General features: G+C 44.4%; 1 protein-coding gene across 1 annotated transcript in view; it reads left to right on the top strand.

The window, feature by feature from the left end:
* Positions 1-19,500, top strand: part of CASKIN2 (CASK interacting protein 2) — a 53,763-nt gene that overhangs the window by 31,061 nt on the left and 3,202 nt on the right. The window contains exons 5-18 of the mRNA XM_018561548.1: positions 1,698-1,793; positions 1,928-2,058; positions 3,479-3,587; positions 3,692-3,800; positions 3,906-4,000; positions 4,100-4,217; positions 7,184-7,306; positions 8,417-8,535; positions 8,625-8,670; positions 8,791-8,864; positions 15,958-16,068; positions 16,154-16,255; positions 16,911-17,049; positions 17,132-18,640. Coding sequence (XP_018417050.1) covers positions 1,698-1,793; positions 1,928-2,058; positions 3,479-3,587; positions 3,692-3,800; positions 3,906-4,000; positions 4,100-4,217; positions 7,184-7,306; positions 8,417-8,535; positions 8,625-8,670; positions 8,791-8,864; positions 15,958-16,068; positions 16,154-16,255; positions 16,911-17,049; positions 17,132-18,640 — 2,881 coding nt within the window. The remainder of the gene's footprint in view (positions 1-1,697; positions 1,794-1,927; positions 2,059-3,478; positions 3,588-3,691; positions 3,801-3,905; positions 4,001-4,099; positions 4,218-7,183; positions 7,307-8,416; positions 8,536-8,624; positions 8,671-8,790; positions 8,865-15,957; positions 16,069-16,153; positions 16,256-16,910; positions 17,050-17,131; positions 18,641-19,500) is intronic.

The following is a 19,500-nucleotide window of genomic DNA, read 5'->3' as shown; positions in this document are numbered from 1 at the left end:
GCACCAGGATGAGCAATAGAAAGAAAGGAAGCTGGTACAGGCGGTGTGATGCTTTGGGCCAGTGGATCTCAACCTGTGTAACCTCAGGACCCACATTTGTGTTGACCATTAATTTGCGACCCAAGAAAAAATGTAATTTCTGTAACATTATTTATTCCACAAAACAACTTGTGCAGTATTCCACAATGTATATATGCCCCAGAACCCCCGCATACAGCCTGATGCCCCAGAACCCCCGCATACAGCCTGATGCCCCCTAATAGTGACAATGACACCCCCTCTCACTTAATAACTCCCCCCTGGACTCCACAGCCGGCCTCGGGGGAAGAAGGCAGAAGATTCAGCAGAGCTCAATGCAGCTGTCAGCAGCCTCTCGTACAGGGGCCCGGAGGAAGCAGCAAACACACAAACTTGACCACTGCCAGCACTGGAGGCTAAATGAGGAGAGAGGCGGGAAGGGGGAAGTGGCTGTACTACGAGACCGGGGCCAGAATAACTACACCACCCTTACCAGGCAGAGGGACAATACTATACTGGAAACTCCACACCCCCACGTCTGCCTTGGAGCCCCTCACCAGAGTTCCTCCGCCCGGAGAGAGACTGAACCATCCAGACAGGTAACAACCCTTCACGCCACGACCCGCTGAACACAGGGCTGCGACCCACTAGTTGAGAAACAGGGCTTTGGGCAATGTTCTGCTGGGAAACCTTAGGTTCTGCTATTCATGTGGATGTTACTTTTGACGCGTACCACCTACCTAAGCATTGTTCCAAGTACACCCCTTCATGGAGAGCAAGATGATATGCACTGCTGCATTGTGAAAATGGTTCAAGAATGGATTGAGGAACACAGCAGGTTTGAGGTGTTGACTTGGCCTCCAACTTCTCCAGATCTCAATCCACTCGAGCGTCTGTGTGATGTGCTGGAAAAACAAGACCGATCCATGGAGGCCCCACCTCACCACTCAAAGGATCTGCTACTGACGGCTTGGTGCCAGATACCACAGCATATCTTCAGAGGTCTAGCTGAGTCCATGTCTCGATGGGTCAGGCCTGTTTTGGCAGCAAAAGGGGGACCTACTCAGTATTAGGTGGGTGGTCATATTATTATGGCTGATCAGTGTATGCAGGCCTCCACTGCATTATAGGTCTTATACACGATTATGGGCCTAGCTGTTTGAAATGCTGGGGCTCTAAAGTGCCGGGGTGCTGTCACTAAGGTTGGAGAGTTCTCTGTTTGCACTGCTAAGGAAGACCACTGTGTTATGTTGTCAGCAAAGTAAAGTGGTTAAGAGAACCCTTATTTCCCTGAGGATTCACCTCCATATTCCTGTACATGTGCTGCAACCATGTGCCTGAACTGCTCTGCTGAGATCCCTGCCTTTTTTCCCGCTTCTTCAGACTAATCTCTCCCAATGTATACAGATTCTATATCATATCTCTCATGGTGATGTAAACTATTTCTTTCCTTGTGTCATTTATATGGGTTGAATTTTTTAAATTGTAATCAACCACAATTTTCTATTCTCATGTCAAGACCATAGTTAGGTTGAAAAAAGACACATGTCCATCGAGTTCAAGCTATATTTCAACCACGTGTATGTGTCTCCCAGGGATTGCGTACATAAGTATATAACATGTAGATAGGAGTTTTTTTACATTACGGTTTCATGCTTGCTTCATTTTATCTCCACCAGTCTGAAACCCTTTTGCAGCACCAGTCTAATCCTTGCAATGTCAACAAATCCAAGAAAACCCCTCTAGACCTGGCTTGTGAATTTGGAAGAGTAAAGGTAAGACATGACACGGAAATGTTTTCTTTACTGTGCAGTGTACTTTTTTTTATATATACCTTTTCTAGCTAAGCACCCGCTTTTATATATTCTTTCCAACGTATATTGTTTTTCTGTCTTCTTTCTGTCACTAGGTGGTACAGCTGCTGCTTAACAGTCATCTGTGTGTCTCTCTTTTGGAAGGGGTAACTAAAGATCCTACAGATCCCAATTTTACTACACCTTTACACTTGGCTGCCAAGAATGGTCACAGAGAGGTCATCAGGTAGGTGGGGGAAGCCTTTGTTTATTAGCACCTTTTAAAGCCCTTTTCAGACGGGCTTTAAGATCTGGTCTTCCGGTCAGTTTTTCAGGCGGACCTGATGTTAGTGTGCGGGCAGCCAGATCTAAACGCATAGGTGGCATTTTACATCCAGTTACCCCCGGCTCCAGCTAGGTCCGGGAAAACAAATGGATTGTGGGGATCTTTTTCGCCGGATTGGGGTTAACTGGATGTAAACGGACGCCCATCCGTTTGGATCCGGCTGCCCATACATTAGCATGAGTCTGGTAATGTCAGTTTTTGCAAAGGAGAAAAGATTTGCACGGACACGGATGTCGCACCGCAGACACCCTTCCAGATCATGAGGGGTTCCATGTGAAAGGGGTCTAAAGTATATTTAAACCAAATCAATAAAATCTCATATAAGCTTCAAAATGTTCGAGCAATTTAAAAACTAATTATCGGTATTTTAAATAGACTGTTTTCATTGGAATACCTGCGGAAGGTCGCTATGCAAGCATTTCCTGTTACAGGGCGGCAGTGCTCTTTGCTTCTCTCTTGCTCTCCTGTTTTGTCAGTCTATCACATGCTCTACCAATGGAGACTACAAATAATCATGCTGATCTACATTGCACATCGCAGTTTTTGCCCCCCCCTTTTGTTTTTGCACATATTAAAATACATTTAAGCAGCAAACGGAGACCTTGTACAATAAAATGGTGGCAGTTACGATTTTCTTATGTCACATGATAATAGTGCAAACCCAAATTTTCAATAAAAAATACATTTCAATTAATTTTAGTGCACACAAACCCAATATAATACCCACATTTTTGGTCAAATATAAAAGCTGAGGTTGCATTGAGTAAATAGATACCAAAGCCTTAAAATTGCATGCTCCTGTGAAACATCAAAAAACTACCGTACCCAAAATTGCCCATAGACAATGTTTCAAAGTTTTTACAGCTCATCAGTTTAACGTTAACTGATGACCCTAGAATTGTTGCCTTCTCTTCAGCATGTGCAGCCATACATAACATGTGGAACAATGATTTTTGCACGCAAGCATACCGGATGTGTGTTTGCATTCGTATATGTGCGCCTTTTGTGAGAGGTTGAATTTTTTTTATTTTTTAAAAAACTTATTTTTAGTAAACTTGAACTGTTTTAAACTATTTTTTCCCCTTTTTACCTAATTGCTATCACAAGGGGTTAGCAATAGGGGTCAATTAATTATTGGATCTACCAATTTATTATGGGCAATGCTCACAAATGTTTAAATAATTGATATTGGTCTTAAATTTACCAATTATTACCGATGAGTGCCGACAGTCAACAAGGGGATGCACGATCAGAGTTTTGTATGCATGTAATGAAATAAAGTTTTTTGAGAACTTTATACTGACCGAAGGCTTCTCTACAGACTACTCCTTCAAGCTGGTATTGAGATTAACAAGGTGACAAAAATGGGCACTGCTTTGCATGAAGCATCTCTTTGTGGGAAGACGGAGGTTGTGAAGCTGCTAATTGAGGTAAAAAAGCAAATGATAAATAGCTGAAATTCCAGCGACTGATTAGAATGCAGGAGGGACGGTAAACATCTGTAGGAGTAAGCCACTTTGTTCTTTTCTCATAGAACGGTGTTGATGTAAATATTCGCAACACATACAATCAGACCGCCTTGGATATTGTCAACCAGTTCACTACGACCCATGCCAGCACCGACATCAAACAACTTCTAAGAGGTACTTGTATACACTGTGGGTATGTGACGGTTGTGGAAATATGCTTGCAGAATCTTCTTAAATAAAAATCAAATTGACAATAATATTCTCAACTTCTAACTTTAGAGGCATCTGGGATTCTCAAAGTTCGGGCTCTGAAGGATTTCTGGAATGCCCATGATCCGACTGCTCTAAATGTTCGAGCCGGGGACATGATAACGGTAATCGCAAATTTTTTGTATCTTTTTGGTCACATTATTATCTTCTCACTTAGTGAAAAGTCTCTGTTAACCTGCTGTTTCCAATTGTCTTCTCTACAGGTGTTGGAACAACATCCAGATGGCCGATGGAAAGGACATATCCATGACGCCCAAAAAGGGACTGATAGGGTGGGCTTCTTCCCACCAGCAATTGTAGAGGTCATCAGTAAAAGGCTCGGTGAGGACCTTGAAAGATTTTACTGCAATGAATTTAGCTGTCGTACAGATAAGCAGTTCCTTAAAGGAGAATTCCAGGATTTAAAAAAATTAACCTTTGCAGTGGGACACGCACGCACACTTTTCTCTAGGGGCGAAAATAAAGATATACCCACCTGATCCTGAGTCCTGCCTGACTGCCAGACTGGTCCGCGCAGCTTCTTCTCTCCCAGGCTCCGATGGCCTAGGACCCGTGACATCATTAGGAGCCTGATGACTCAATGCTTGGTCTGATGAAGGGACCCTTTGTGACCCCAAAAGCACTTGTTTATATGATAAGAAACTTCAAATAAATGAATGTTCTGCTATACTAAAAGGATTCTGGTATGCTGGTGACATTTCTACATTTTGCTGTTATGTGCGGCGCCATCCAAAGTCACTACGAGAACCCATGCCCCCTCCCCCCCCCTTCCCGGCGTTTGTTTGCCACGTTTTGCGCACATCAGCATTGATCCTGTGCCAAAAGTGGGAAAGAAGTACATGTTGCAAATTTGGCGACTTGTGTTCCACGTTTTTTCCCCACGCATTTGTGTGCGTTCTAACGCGCAGGGAAAAAACGTGATTGCTCAGTCGTGTATTTGGGATGCCATTACCTAGTAATGGCATTGAAAGCAAGTTCCGTGACTGTGGATGTTTTGTGAACGCGCATCAAAGTGAGCACTTGTGTGCATTTGACACACATTCACGAGACACCCATATGTGAGCGGGGTCTAATACAGGTCTATTAGATGTGAAGACGACGAGGAACATACCACTGCCAGGGCGGAGGGTAAGATAAGTGAGGGATCACTGCTGCAGGACCGAGGATCAGGTGAGTATTTCTTCTTTTTTCCGGCCCCTAGAGAAGAACAAACGGGTAACCTTTGTAGTGTGGGGGTGGCACCACTGCAAGGGTTAATCTTGAAAATTCAGTTGTTGTTTAAAGAGGAACATTTGCACTTGAAATTTCAGAAAAACTGCAGCCCAGAGAGATGGAAACTACTTGTGCCTTCATGCTTTTATCAGCCCAGCAAATATAAAAATATGGGGATAACATTGACATTCTATCCACATCACTAGACTGCTGAAGGTTTTCGCATGATGTGTCAGATGGGCCCTGGGTGCGTCAGATGGGCCCTGGGTGCGTCAGATGGGCCCTGGGTGCGTCAGATGGGCCCTGGGTGCGTTTCTTCTTAAATAAAAATCAAATTGACAATAATATTCTCAACTTCTAACTTTAGAGGCATCTGGGATTCTCAAAGTTCGGGCTCTGAAGGATTTCTGGAATGCCCATGATCCGACTGCTCTAAATGTTCGAGCCGGGGACATGATAACGGTAATCGCAAATTTTTTGTATCTTTTTGGTCACATTATTATCTTCTCACTTAGTGAAAAGTCTCTGTTAACCTGCTGTTTCCAATTGTCTTCTCTACAGGTGTTGGAACAACATCCAGATGGCCGATGGAAAGGACATATCCATGACGCCCAAAAAGGGACTGATAGGGTGGGCTTCTTCCCACCAGCAATTGTAGAGGTCATCAGTAAAAGGCTCGGTGAGGACCTTGAAAGATTTTACTGCAATGAATTTAGCTGTCGTACAGATAAGCAGTTCCTTAAAGGAGAATTCCAGGATTTAAAAAAATTAACCTTTGCAGTGGGACACGCACGCACACTTTTCTCTAGGGGCGAAAATAAAGATATACCCACCTGATCCTGAGTCCTGCCTGACTGCCAGACTGGTCCGCGCAGCTTCTTCTCTCCCAGGCTCCGATGGCCTAGGACCCGTGACATCATTAGGAGCCTGATGACTCAATGCTTGGTCTGATGAAGGGACCCTTTGTGACCCCAAAAGCACTTGTTTATATGATAAGAAACTTCAAATAAATGAATGTTCTGCTATACTAAAAGGATTCTGGTATGCTGGTGACATTTCTACATTTTGCTGTTATGTGCGGCGCCATCCAAAGTCACTACGAGAACCCATGCCCCCTCCCCCCCCCTTCCCGGCGTTTGTTTGCCACGTTTTGCGCACATCAGCATTGATCCTGTGCCAAAAGTGGGAAAGAAGTACATGTTGCAAATTTGGCGACTTGTGTTCCACGTTTTTTCACCACGCATTTGTGTGCGTTCTAACGCGCAGGGAAAAAACGTGATTGCTCAGTCGTGTATTTGGGATGCCATTACCTAGTAATGGCATTGAAAGCAAGTTCCGGGACTGTGGATGTTTGGTGAAGCCTTGAACGCGCATCAAAGTGAGCACTTGTGTGCATTTGACACACATTCACGAGACACCCATATGTGAGCGGGGTCTAATACAGGTCTATTAGATGTGAAGACGACGAGGAACATACCACTGCCAGGGCGGAGGGTAAGATAAGTGAGGGATCACTGCTGCAGGACCGAGGATCAGGTGAGTATTTCTTCTTTTTTCCGGCCCCTAGAGAAGAACAAACGGGTAACCTTTGTAGTGTGGGGGTGGCACCACTGCAAGGGTTAATCTTGAAAATTCAGTTGTTGTTTAAAGAGGAACATTTGCACTTGAAATTTCAGAAAAACTGCAGCCCAGAGAGATGGAAACTACTTGTGCCTTCATGCTTTTATCAGCCCAGCAAATATAAAAATATGGGGATAACATTGACATTCTATCCACATCACTAGACTGCTGAAGGTTTTCGCATGATGTGTCAGATGGGCCCTGGGTGCGTCAGATGGGCCCTGGGTGCGTCAGATGGGCCCTGGGTGCGTCAGATGGGCCCTGGGTGCGTCAGATGGGCCCTGGGTGCGTCAGATGGGCCCTGGATGCGTCAGATTGGCCCTGGAGGCAACACGGTGGATTGCCTGTTAGCTTGGCCTCATTTTTAAAACACTGTCTTGCTTCATCTATAACCTGAAGTTTCTACGTTTCCTCTAACCTTTGCTCTAATTATTAACGTAACTTTTGCTCCTTAGGGTCCACCCTATCCCGTAACGCCACTTTACCTTCTCATCAGCGTTTGACAAAGCCACCACTGCATTTGCCCTGTCAATACGTTACAGTAACCGGAGTTGGCATAAGTCCTGAGCTGACCGGAGGTAAGTAGGAGTGCGTGAAAACAGTTCCTCACTGAGCTGTGGTCTTAAAGTGTATGTAAAACCCGAACTATGAACTTTCTTTTGGTCTGGTAAATATACTATTGTAAAAAATAAATTACCTGTTGATCCAGCAAGGAATGTAGTTATCTTCTAACTTCCTGTGTTCTCTTTTTTAAGACCGAGTACCGATACTTTTGATCAAGTACTCGCAGATACCAATTACCGATACTTTTTATTAAAAGGACTAAAATCACAAGCAGTGTTATCAGCCCTGCCCAGTTCATCTCTCTGGAATACAGTCCCCCCTTCCCTTGTGTTTTGAAGAGATGAGGGGAGGTATTCTGTAGTCCAAACTAGGGAACAACCTGGGGTAACAATTAGGGATGCACCGATACCACTTTTTTAAGACCGAGTACGAGTACTGATACTTTTGATCAAGTAAAGTACTCGCAGATACCAATTACCGATACATTTTCTTAAAGGGACAGGTCACATTTTTTCTAAAGCAATACAAACTAATGCTTTATGGTCACTTTCTTAATATTATGATTCATGAGATGACGAGGGAGAATGACGCCGGCATCCCGGCCAATCAGAATGCCGGGCGCTGCGTCATTACACGGCTGCCGGATTTGCTAGCTTCCTGACCAATCGGGAAGCCGGGCAGCGCGTCATTGCACGCTACCCGGCTTCCTAATTGGCCGGGAAGTCGGCTCCATGCTCTCTCATCACAAGTGACGAGAGAGCATGGAGCCGTTTCCTGGCCGATCAGGAAACTCCGGATTTGCTAGCTTCCTGATACAGGAAGTACTCGTGCTAGGTATCGGAGCATTTGGACGAGTGCTCGCCCAAATACTCGGTATCGGCACCGATACTGGTATCGGTGCATCCCTAGTAACAATGCTGCTCCTCTATATAAACAGTACAGCTACGGAGCATTGCCAGCCTAGGACAGTAATTGTGTTACTGGCAGTATCACCGGGTGAAAATAAAGAAATGAATGCAGCCACCACAGCTGCAGCATGTCATATTTTTGTTCTTGGCTTTAGATGCTTCATTGCATTTCCCAAACTGTTTTTTTATTTCATTTTTTCTCTGGATAAACCATAGCTGGTGATCGGCACAGTGTGGGCAGTGAAGGGAGTCTGGGCAGCGTGCGCAGTGCTGGGAGTGGCCAAAGCTATGAAGGGAGTGGCTTGAGCTCAGCTCTGCTCATAGAGAATGCTCAGGTAGGTAAATAGAACCATATTTCCTGTATTTGGTGACGGTGTTACTGTTTACCTCCCTTTCATTGGCTCCTTTGCTTCTCTTCTTTTAGAACCTTCATATTGGCTATGAGGATCACCAGAACAGAATATCTGCTGGTGAGGGTCATTGTTGTTATAATATGGATTTCTACTTCTGCAAGGCTTCATGTCTTTTATTGTACATGTAAAGTGGTGACGTTTCATTTTATATTTACAATAATAATTTGTTCATTTCAGGCACCTTACCAAGTCACGTGGGGCCTACAGGTCACACAGTGGAGAAAGACCCAAATGTATATCTACAAGGGAAGGTAATTCATTATATGTAGTACAGTCCAGTGCCAATGGTTTAGTCCTTAGCATCCATTTTCTCTTATTGTTTTTCAAAACTTAATAAATATATTAAGTCCTTAAATGTCAGATGGGCCCTGGGTGCGTCAGATGGGCCCTGGGTGCGTCAGATGGGCCCTGGGTGCGTCAGATGGGCCCTGGGTGCGTCAGATGGGCCCTGGATGCGTCAGATTGGCCCTGGAGGCAACACGGTGGATTGCCTGTTAGCTTGGCCTCATTTTTAAAACACTGTCTTGCTTCATCTATAACCTGAAGTTTCTACGTTTCCTCTAACCTTTGCTCTAATTATTAACGTAACTTTTGCTCCTTAGGGTCCACCCTATCCCGTAACGCCACTTTACCTTCTCATCAGCGTTTGACAAAGCCACCACTGCATTTGCCCTGTCAATACGTTACAGTAACCGGAGTTGGCATAAGTCCTGAGCTGACCGGAGGTAAGTAGGAGTGCGTGAAAACAGTTCCTCACTGAGCTGTGGTCTTAAAGTGTATGTAAAACCCGAACTATGAACTTTCTTTTGGTCTGGTAAATATACTATTGTAAAAAATAAATTACCTGTTGATCCAGCAAGGAATGTAGTTATCTTCTAACTTCCTGTGTTCTCTTTTTTAAGACCGAGTACCGATACTTTTGATCAAGTACTCGCAGATACCAATTACCGATACTTTTTATTAAAAGGACTAAAATCACAAGCAGTGTTATCAGCCCTGCCCAGTTCATCTCTCTGGAATACAGTCCCCCCTTCCCTTGTGTTTTGAAGAGATGAGGGGAGGTATTCTGTAGTCCAAACTAGGGAACAACCTGGGGTAACAATTAGGGATGCACCGATACCACTTTTTTAAGACCGAGTACGAGTACTGATACTTTTGATCAAGTAAAGTACTCGCAGATACCAATTACCGATACATTTTCTTAAAGGGACAGGTCACATTTTTTCTAAAGCAATACAAACTAATGCTTTATGGTCACTTTCTTAATATTATGATTCATGAGATGACGAGGGAGCATGACGCCGGCATCCCGGCCAATCAGAATGCCGGGCGCTGCGTCATTACACGGCTGCCGGATTTGCTAGCTTCCTGACCAATCGGGAAGCCGGGCAGCGCGTCATTGCACGCTACCCGGCTTCCTAATTGGCCGGGAAGTCGGCTCCATGCTCTCTCATCACAAGTGACGAGAGAGCATGGAGCCGTTTCCTGGCCGATCAGGAAACCGGGCAACGTGTAATGATGCGCTGCCCGGCTTCCTGATACAGGAAGTACTCGTGCTAGGTATCGGAGCATTTGGACGAGTGCTCGCCCAAATACTCGGTATCGGCACCGATACTGGTATCGGTGCATCCCTAGTAACAATGCTGCTCCTCTATATAAACAGTACAGCTACGGAGCATTGCCAGCCTAGGACAGGAATTGTGTTACTGGCAGTATCACCGGGTGAAAATAAAGAAATGAATGCAGCCACCACAGCTGCAGCATGTCATATTTTTGTTCTTGGCTTTAGATGCTTCATTGCATTTCCCAAACTGTTTTTTTATTTCATTTTTTCTCTGGATAAACCATAGCTGGTGATCGGCACAGTGTGGGCAGTGAAGGGAGTCTGGGCAGCGTGCGCAGTGCTGGGAGTGGCCAAAGCTATGAAGGGAGTGGCTTGAGCTCAGCTCTGCTCATAGAGAATGCTCAGGTAGGTAAATAGAACCATATTTCCTGTATTTGGTGACGGTGTTACTGTTTACCTCCCTTTCATTGGCTCCTTTGCTTCTCTTCTTTTAGAACCTTCATATTGGCTATGAGGATCACCAGAACAGAATATCTGCTGGTGAGGGTCATTGTTGTTATAATATGGATTTCTACTTCTGCAAGGCTTCATGTCTTTTATTGTACATGTAAAGTGGTGACGTTTCATTTTATATTTACAATAATAATTTGTTCATTTCAGGCACCTTACCAAGTCACGTGGGGCCTACAGGTCACACAGTGGAGAAAGACCCAAATGTATATCTACAAGGGAAGGTAATTCATTATATGTAGTACAGTCCAGTGCCAATGGTTTAGTCCTTAGCATCCATTTTCTCTTATTGTTTTTCAAAACTTAATAAATATATTAAGTCCTTAAAAAGACGGTCACCTTGTCCATTCAGGGCAGAGAGACATGCCTTGTATCTGCTTTTTTTTTCCAAAGGACAGCACCATCTTTGTTCAGGCATCATCCAGGGTCACAGCCTGCTTCCTGGATTGAGATGCAAGCCCAGAGATGACACAAGCATGTAAATCCTGGCACCTGTGCAGTTGTTGGTTGCAATGTATGACACAAATCTGCACCTTGTGACTTGCTACAAAATACATTGTTGCAGTCTGATCGCTGAGGAGAGGAGATTTGGGAAATGCAGATTGTTAACATCACCTTGTGCTAGGCAAAGTCACTTGATGATCTTTTATGGCAGCCAGACCTTTTTAAAAAAAAAACTTAACATTTGTTGCATATTGTGCCATGCCAGGAATGTATGAAGATAAGAACAGTGCACTCCAAAGCTCAACAATTTGGAGTGCTGCAGAGTAGAAAGTGGATGGCACCGCTTCAGGAATCAGAAACGTAAGTCTTACCAGCACATCAGAACTCAAGACTAAGCCACTTCAAACAGTGAAACGTCACGTACTCTTACTGTGAGCAAAAAGTGGCTCTGCCTTCAACTTTGATTTTCTATTGAGACTTTGAGAGGTTTCTGATGCCAGAAATGTATCCATGCAGAATTGCAAAGTTACTGAAAGGTTCATTTTAACCCCTTCATGACTGAGGCCTTTTTTTCATTTTTTGTACCCATGTTATATTCCACATTTTAGGCCTGAAAATTACTTAAAACCCCCCAACATTATATATTTTCTGAATGCCAAGACCCTATAGAATAAAATGGTGGTAGTTGCAAATTTTTATGTTGCGCAATATTAGCGCAACTCCTTATTAAACCCCAATTGGGCGGCCCCTTCTTCGGGACGCAGAAGCGATCTGGCGACAGGTAAGTCGCCAGGATCGCTTCTGTTGTAAAGCCGACAGTCGGCTCTACAAGTTTAAACAGAGTCCCGGCGGCAAAAGTCACCGGGAGTCTGTTTAAACAGCCCCGATGCTGGCGACGTACACTGTACGTCGTCAGTCACGAAGGGGTTAAAGGGAAACTAGTTTTATTTTTTCTATTTTTAGACATGATTTAGTTTCTGTATAAACTTTGTGGAAATGTCATTACATATGCAGGCTCTGGTTCCTAAAACTAATACTGCATAGTAGGTGTGTAGCACCTTCCTCTTTCATTGCAAGTCTATTGGTCAGCAGTGAGTCTGACCTGACTGAAAACAAACTCTTTAGGGAGATCATATTAACATTAACCATGTCCTGCTCGCATTCTGATCATTCACGTTCCACAGCATGATGCTTTGAGGAAGAGGATATATTGGCAGAACGGGTAGCAGCTGCTCGTTCTGTGACCACTCTGTCCCGGACTACTGCCCTATCTGAAACCAATCGCCATGGTTCCTGATCATGTGATCACTATGAGAGCCAATTATAGTGATCATATGGCTTGTTTGCAAACAGGCGAGCACTGGTAGACTCAAATGGCATTGTGCCCTGGCACAGAGAAGGGCTGTATGACAGAAGGAGTCAGTATGCTGCAGCTGTTAGTGGCATATAGGTTAGAACTAGGGATGTTCAGATACCAAGTACCGTACTCGGTACAGATACTTTTCTAGCTCCAAGACTAGACTAGAGAAAAATGTTAAAGTTAGGAGGCAGCTGTCATGTGTAAGGAGCATACGGAGCTCCTGAGATTTGTGCATCTCTGTTTTATTGTAGGATTTAAAAATAAATATATAAAAGTGATGCACCAATACCATTTTTTTCAGATACAAGTACTGATACATTTTTGTTTATTCTCATGCGACAATGTTTTTCTAAAACAATACAGGCTAATGATTTCAGGACAGTGGTGGAGCGCCAGAGCCAGGTCCCAGCTGCAACCCTGGTAGTTCTTGTGAAAATGCCAAGTATCGGCACTGGTATCTCGACATCCCTAGTTAGAACAGTTAGATATAACTTGCATTTTTTTGCCCATTTGTCAGCTTAAAAAAAAATAATAAAAATGAGCAATCGTATATCAAACAAAATCTGTATATGACCTTAACAAAACAAAGTAAAATATTTAGCTAGACCTATTACTTATACTGGTTTTGATAAGTAAACTAAACTGTCTTGACTAGGACTCAATTACCTCTGATCACCAAAGGGTTAATCAGTGTTTCTATTCATGTGTCTTGGCACACAGATGACAGCGCCACTAGGTGCAGGTATTTGTTTACTTGCTCTTTAGCTCCATCTTGTGGCCTTAATACGGTATTTACCTGAAATTACATGTGATCTGGAAAGAAAATACGCTAATAGCTTTTGTTTTTGAGTCCATCCGCATAGAATGAATGTACATGCAATGACGCTGCATCTTGTTTTCTAAGTACACCCCTATGTGTCTTTGTGGCTTTTTAAAAATGTCTCCCAGCTGCTATGCAAGACCTAGGATTCTCTATGACCTCCTGGTTTCAGCTGTTTTGGTTGCTCAGCCCAGAGGTCATAGGCTTTCCACACCTCCCCCTTATGTCATAATGTTCCCATATTTACATAAGGGGCACTAACCGTCATTGCACAAAACAGTGTGCCTCCCCCTGTCCTGCCCTCTGTTATCCTTTTTTGTTGACCTTTGCCTTTTTTTAAAACAAGTAACATGGCTAATAAAAAAGCAGAAGCAAGGAAGTATATGGGTGGGAATAGAACCACCCTAATACAAGACCAGATCCTGGCAAAGAATGGAAATAATTCCTACAGAGAACTTCCTGGGAGAGAATGATTACATCACTTTCCTCAGATGGTAACACCACCATCATCATCTCCCTCTAAAGCTGCCCATGCACCTTACAACCATTGCACGACTTTCGTTGTTTAATAGTTGTAAGGTGATTAAAATTTCGTACGACCTGCCCATCTTGGACAGGCAGATCGTACTTGCGATCATCGCAAGCCCTCCCCGCTGAGGGAAGGGCTTGCCGATGATTGCAATGCGGAGCGGGCAGTGTGCGCTTGCGCACACCAGCCCCTGCCGCTTTCGTCTTGCGATCGCGCTACCAACGTACGATTTTCGGCGGGTTTTCTAGTGTGCTCGTAAGGCGAAAGTCGTGCGACCGTAGATTAGATCCGGCCGCACGCTGCCCATACACCTGCAAATTATCGTACGATCGCGGGATCACCTGCGATTATCGTACGATAATCGTCAGGTGTATGGGCACCTTAATGCAGAGGAAATGGCATACTTTTTATCAGGTCTGCTCCTCTGCTGATTGACAGCAGGCAGTGGGCGGGTGCAATAGCCAACCTGCTATTGGCGATTGCAATTTGAAATGGCTCTGGAATCTATCCGCAGGTGGATGAATGGGGAGGGAGGTGAGGCAGGGGCTCACCTTCACTGTCAGTATGGGTAATATTGGTCAATTTAGGACCGACACATTAAAATCTTGTGAACATTGGCCCCGATTAGAGCCGATCATTAGAGCCACATAGTAAGGACTTTCAGGCAGCAGTCCTTGGTTCTCTGTTCATTTCTCGGGCATGTTATTGTTTGGGCATGTTGAACTGCTTTTGGATATCCTGAAGGTTAAGGACTTCCTGTGTCTCACAATGGATAAAAAGAGAATAAGGACTAGTTCACAACTGCATCTGGTGTGAACTACCCCTGAGAGTTTTGTACTTACCGTAATATTCCTTGTATCCTTCACAGTTCCTTAAAGGAGAACTATGGGGTTTAGGCTTTTCCCCATAGTTCTCCTTAGGGTAACGGGAGGACACAAACCAGCGTCCTCCCGTCACCCTAAGCTCAGTATACCGCGAGCTACAGCTCCCGGTATACTGAGACGCCTCAGCTGAAGCGGATCCCGACAATTATGTCTGGATCCGCCCATCTGCGTGAGTGACAGCTGGCTCTGCCTATCTAGAGGCAGAGCCAGCTGTACCCGCCCCCTCCCCGGTCCGATCCACCAGTCAGCGCTGCCGGAGCGGGGAGGGGGCAATCCAGCCCCTCCCCTGTCACGGCAGAGGGCTATGACAGGATCGAGAGGTGAGCGAACGCCGGTATGTGTTCGCTCACCTCCCGATCTACTGAGCCGACCTGTGACAGTCTCCTAGTTCTAGCCGGCCTGTGACAATGAGGTGTGTGAAAAGCACTTGCCTCATAGTTCTCCTTTTAAAGGATACAGGTCTCACCCCTCTGTGTTAAACATAATGCTCTCGGTAATGCTTTGTTTTAAAGCATGTGTGGGAGGGGCTATCCTGGGCTGGCCTATAGTTTTTCTATTGTTCACCAGTGTCAGGTCCTTGTGTAGGTGACAGTAAAACCTGAAGGTTGAAGACTACCTGTGTTTCTCAATGGCTTTTCCATTGAATACAAATCTCCTATTTTTTGTTCTCCTCTTTACTTTCTATTGCAGCTGGCTAGCCCTCCAAAGTTTACACACAGCAAGTGTTTCTAAACTGCTAAAAAAAAATGACTGATACCGGCAATTAGAGTCTTTGTTGTGATCTTTTAGGATTTTTAAGAATTGCCTTACAGCACATGCGGCTAAAAAGTTTAGGGATGGCTTCTTCTACAGCTCATTTGCTGCTTGTTGAGATTATGTACATTTTATTACGCATAGACGGCGCAGGTGCACTTTAAAAAATAAATCACTGATGTAAAATGTGTTCTTTTGTGAAATTAGCCTTCCATATGATAAATCTTACAAACTGTGTTGGCGAATAGCAAGAAATTATTTGTGTAACTGACTGACGTTTTTTCCAAATGGTATGTTTTAATGTTCTTCACTTGGTTGGCATAGAATTACAACTTTCCAGTATTCAGTTCAATTATGTTCCAATTTCTTTGTATACTAAATGTATTTCACCAATATTTTAAACTTCCCGTAATATATTGTCACTTTTCAGCACTGCTTCTGCTCCGCATTATGACACTGTGCCTACTTCCAATCTTTCAGGATGCAGAACTTATTTACTGCTGGCTTCGTAGCTTCCAACTGGACATGTATGTGGGGAACTTCTTATCTGCAGGCTATGACCTTTCAACAATCAGCCGCATGACTCCAGAGGTAAGAGCAGCTGCTGCTTTAAATCAGTTTTCATATTGTGACTGTTCATCCATGGAAGTGCTAAACTGTCCCGTCTTGTCTCCAGGATCTAACGGCCATTGGTGTGACAAAGCCAGGACACAGGAAGAAAATATCCACAGAGATTGGCAGGCTGAATGTAGCAGATGGGCTACCTCATAAAATGCCAGTAAGGATTCAGTTTAGCCTCCTTATGATCATGCCTTCAGATCATATTAATAACTCATGATAAAAAAAACCAAGATACAGTTGGGGGATTAGGTTAAATTTAGTAAAATATGACTTGGCCTCTACCTTCTACAAAATAATTGCAGATATAATTAAAACGCTGGATTAACCCGCATTTAGTAGCAGTTTGTAAGTTTGATTGCCTGTGCACTTGACTGATAGGCTTAAAGCCAAATGGCAAGATAAGAAAATATTAACTTAATACAAGACCCATATGTAGTTCTTTGTGTATTTCAGACGTGTGTGTGATCCAGCATAGAACTTTCTCCTTGTACAGGGGTTTCCATTATTAAAGACCAGTCACTGCCGTTCTTAATACCTGTGGTCTTGGATCCACCTCCATTATAGTTTTTTTGCAGGCAGCTTGTAGTGGGTCTGCTGGGTCCCTACCACAGCCCTGCTCTCCGTACAGGCTATGTATAGCATTGTGATGTCACTGCTTTAACAATGTCGATTTGCAAGTGCATTTGGTCCACACATTTTATAGCCTTTGTGGATATTGTGAAATCTATTTAAATTAATGTTTTTGGGCCCAGAGTTCAGCCTTTTCGACTCTGCTTTGTTACTTAACGGATCCTCTCTGTTACAATGATTAGGTAGACCTGTGGGATTGGCTAACTCAGCTGGGACTTCCGGAGTACCATAAACAGCTAACAGAGAATGGACACGAATCGCTTAGCAGTGTGACAGAATTGACATGGGAAGGTCTGCAAGAAATTGGAATATTAAGACTAGGTAAGGTGATGTCAGGTAACCACTAAGAAGTGCTGCCCGGCTTATGTTAAGTCTTTTCATCAATTTCTCTTTCATTCATTAGGGCACCAGAAGAAGTTGCTGCTGGGAGTGAAACGCTTGCTGGACCTTCAAAAGGGATACACAGTAGGGGGAACAATGAGAAGCAGAAAGCCAGGGTCCCTGGCTACTGTACCTTTTGTGGAAGCCTCTGAAAATGGAGAACCACCTACCACACCTAAGCTGCAGACTTTTCAGAACATAGAACTGAGCAGGGAACTGCAGAGTGCTCTAATGCACGGCAGTGAAATGCTGTGTGCTACTAGGCGCTCTTATAGTCAGGAGAGTATCAGTTCCCGTTCACAGGGCTCTGGTCACTCGCAAGACTCAACAGGTTCAAACCCACCTCTGCTCCCTCCATTTCAAGCCATGGACTCCACTTTGCCAGAGAGGAACTTGCCCGAAGGCATGGATCAATCCCAATGGCCCAGTAGGGTCCCCAATGGGTGTTCAATAAGGCCAGAGCCACCTGCACCACCTCCAAAGCCCTCAATGAAAAAGCGGTCACTGAGTGTTTGCCGCTATGCACTGTCAGATGGAGAGCCAGATGAGGAGGACGAGGACAAGGGTGCTACATCAGGAAGTGGGGCATTGGGCTCTTATGCTACATTAACCCGTCGACCAGGCCGAAGCTCCCTGACCAATGGACAACCTGAGAAAAAAGTCCAGCGGAGTCAGTCTTTTGCTGTACGAGCACGTAGGAAAGGACCACCTCCTCCACCTCCCAAGAGACTTAGTTCTATGTCTAGTGTTGATGGCCCGCCTTCTAGTGGTCCAAACCTGGTTAAGAATCTGGTGGCCCATATAGAGGGAGGGCCAGATGTAAAGACAGCAGATGTTTGCAAATCAGATGTTTTTCAGAGTCCTGGAGCTCGAAGGAGAACAGTCAGCGAGTCTGCAGCTGGTGTTGGGGAGAGGTTATCTCTGCCACTCACAGTAAGACCAGAGGAGAGCAAGGAGGAAACTGTTCCATCACAACACAGCTCAAGTGAAAGCATTCCTTTTGCAGAGGAAGGAAATCTTACTATCAAACAGAGGCCCAAACCTGCAGGATCCAAAGTGGAGTCTGTAATCAATGCAGATCTTTTCTCTCCAGTATTGCCATGTACTCCTTTACATTCAGAAGGCACTTCTGAAGCTCACCGATATCCAAAAATAGAGCCGTGCATATACACTGAGGTCCCAGCTCTTCCTCAGACAGCAGTTCGGCCACATATTGGAGTGAAGCCCCAGCTTTGTCCTAAACCAAACACTGAACTTAAAGTGCCACAAGCAGTTACTATGCCAAAAGTCAACACGGAGCCTGAATTCAACCTCACAGAGTCTGACACTGTAAAGAGGAGGCCTAAAGTCAAAGACAAAGATGCCAGTGTTGAAGAGAAGGAGACGCTTTCCCCTGTAGAAACTGACGCAATCAATTTAAATGGCCCGCATGACACTGTGCTAACTAAAATCGAAAAGTCTGAAAGAGGACTGAGCTTTGAAAAAGGGTGCAAAATTGAGACTATGTCTGGAGAGCTTACAAACAGACAAGGTACAGTACTCCCCCCCTCATAAAAATACTATTAATAGTACATTGAGAAATAGGAAACCTTGTGTAGAATTGAAGAGGATATTGTGCAGAAATTAGGCAGAACAAAGTGGATTCCATCCCAAATGTCTCCCAAATTCCAAATACCTATATACGAGGCAATCAAAAAATTAACCCTTGCAGTGGGACTACCCTGCTGCTTGTTTTGGTCTAGGGACTAAAATAAAAAAGATATACTCACCTGATCCTTGGTCCTGCGGCCATCAGCGCTCACCTTTCTCCCCTTCTAGCAGTGGAATGTCCTGTAGCGTCCTCGCGTCTAATGCAGTTGCATTAGGTGTGATGGCGTCATGGGTTCTAAGACCCAGGAAAGAAGAGAATGTGGGGACCAGTCTAGTAGTCAAGTAGGACTGAGGAATAGGTGAGTTTAATTTTGTCCCTAGACCCAAATGAGCGGTTAACCCTTTCTGTACTGTGGTAGTCCCAACTGCAGGGGCTAGTTTTTCGAAGGCTTGGAGTTCTTTAGAAGTTGGGAATCTATCACTTATTAAGCACTAGATCGGGTCCACCCAAATCCATTGCTTTGTATATTGGAATTTGGGATTGAATGCACTTTGTTCGTGTACATTTTAGAGAATCAAGGTAAGGTCAATATACTAGAGTTCTCAGCAGTCCCTTGCCACACCAGACCATAGCCAACCATGGAAGTACTACTTACCTCTTTCATTCTCTATAATAAAGCTCAGAGTTGAGCTGTGGTAATGTGAATATCTTGTAACAGCCATGTCAAGAAGGTGGAGCTGAACAATGGTCCCTGGGTGAGCCAACCCACCAGTCTCCACCAAAACCAGAATCTGTTCTAA

Source organism: Nanorana parkeri, unplaced genomic scaffold (genome assembly GCF_000935625.1).
Source record: "Nanorana parkeri isolate BGI_ZX_2015 unplaced genomic scaffold, ASM93562v1 scaffold529, whole genome shotgun sequence".
In the NCBI taxonomy this organism is placed as follows: Eukaryota; Metazoa; Chordata; class Amphibia; order Anura; family Dicroglossidae; genus Nanorana; species Nanorana parkeri.
This window is presented reverse-complemented; position numbering and strand designations above follow the sequence as displayed.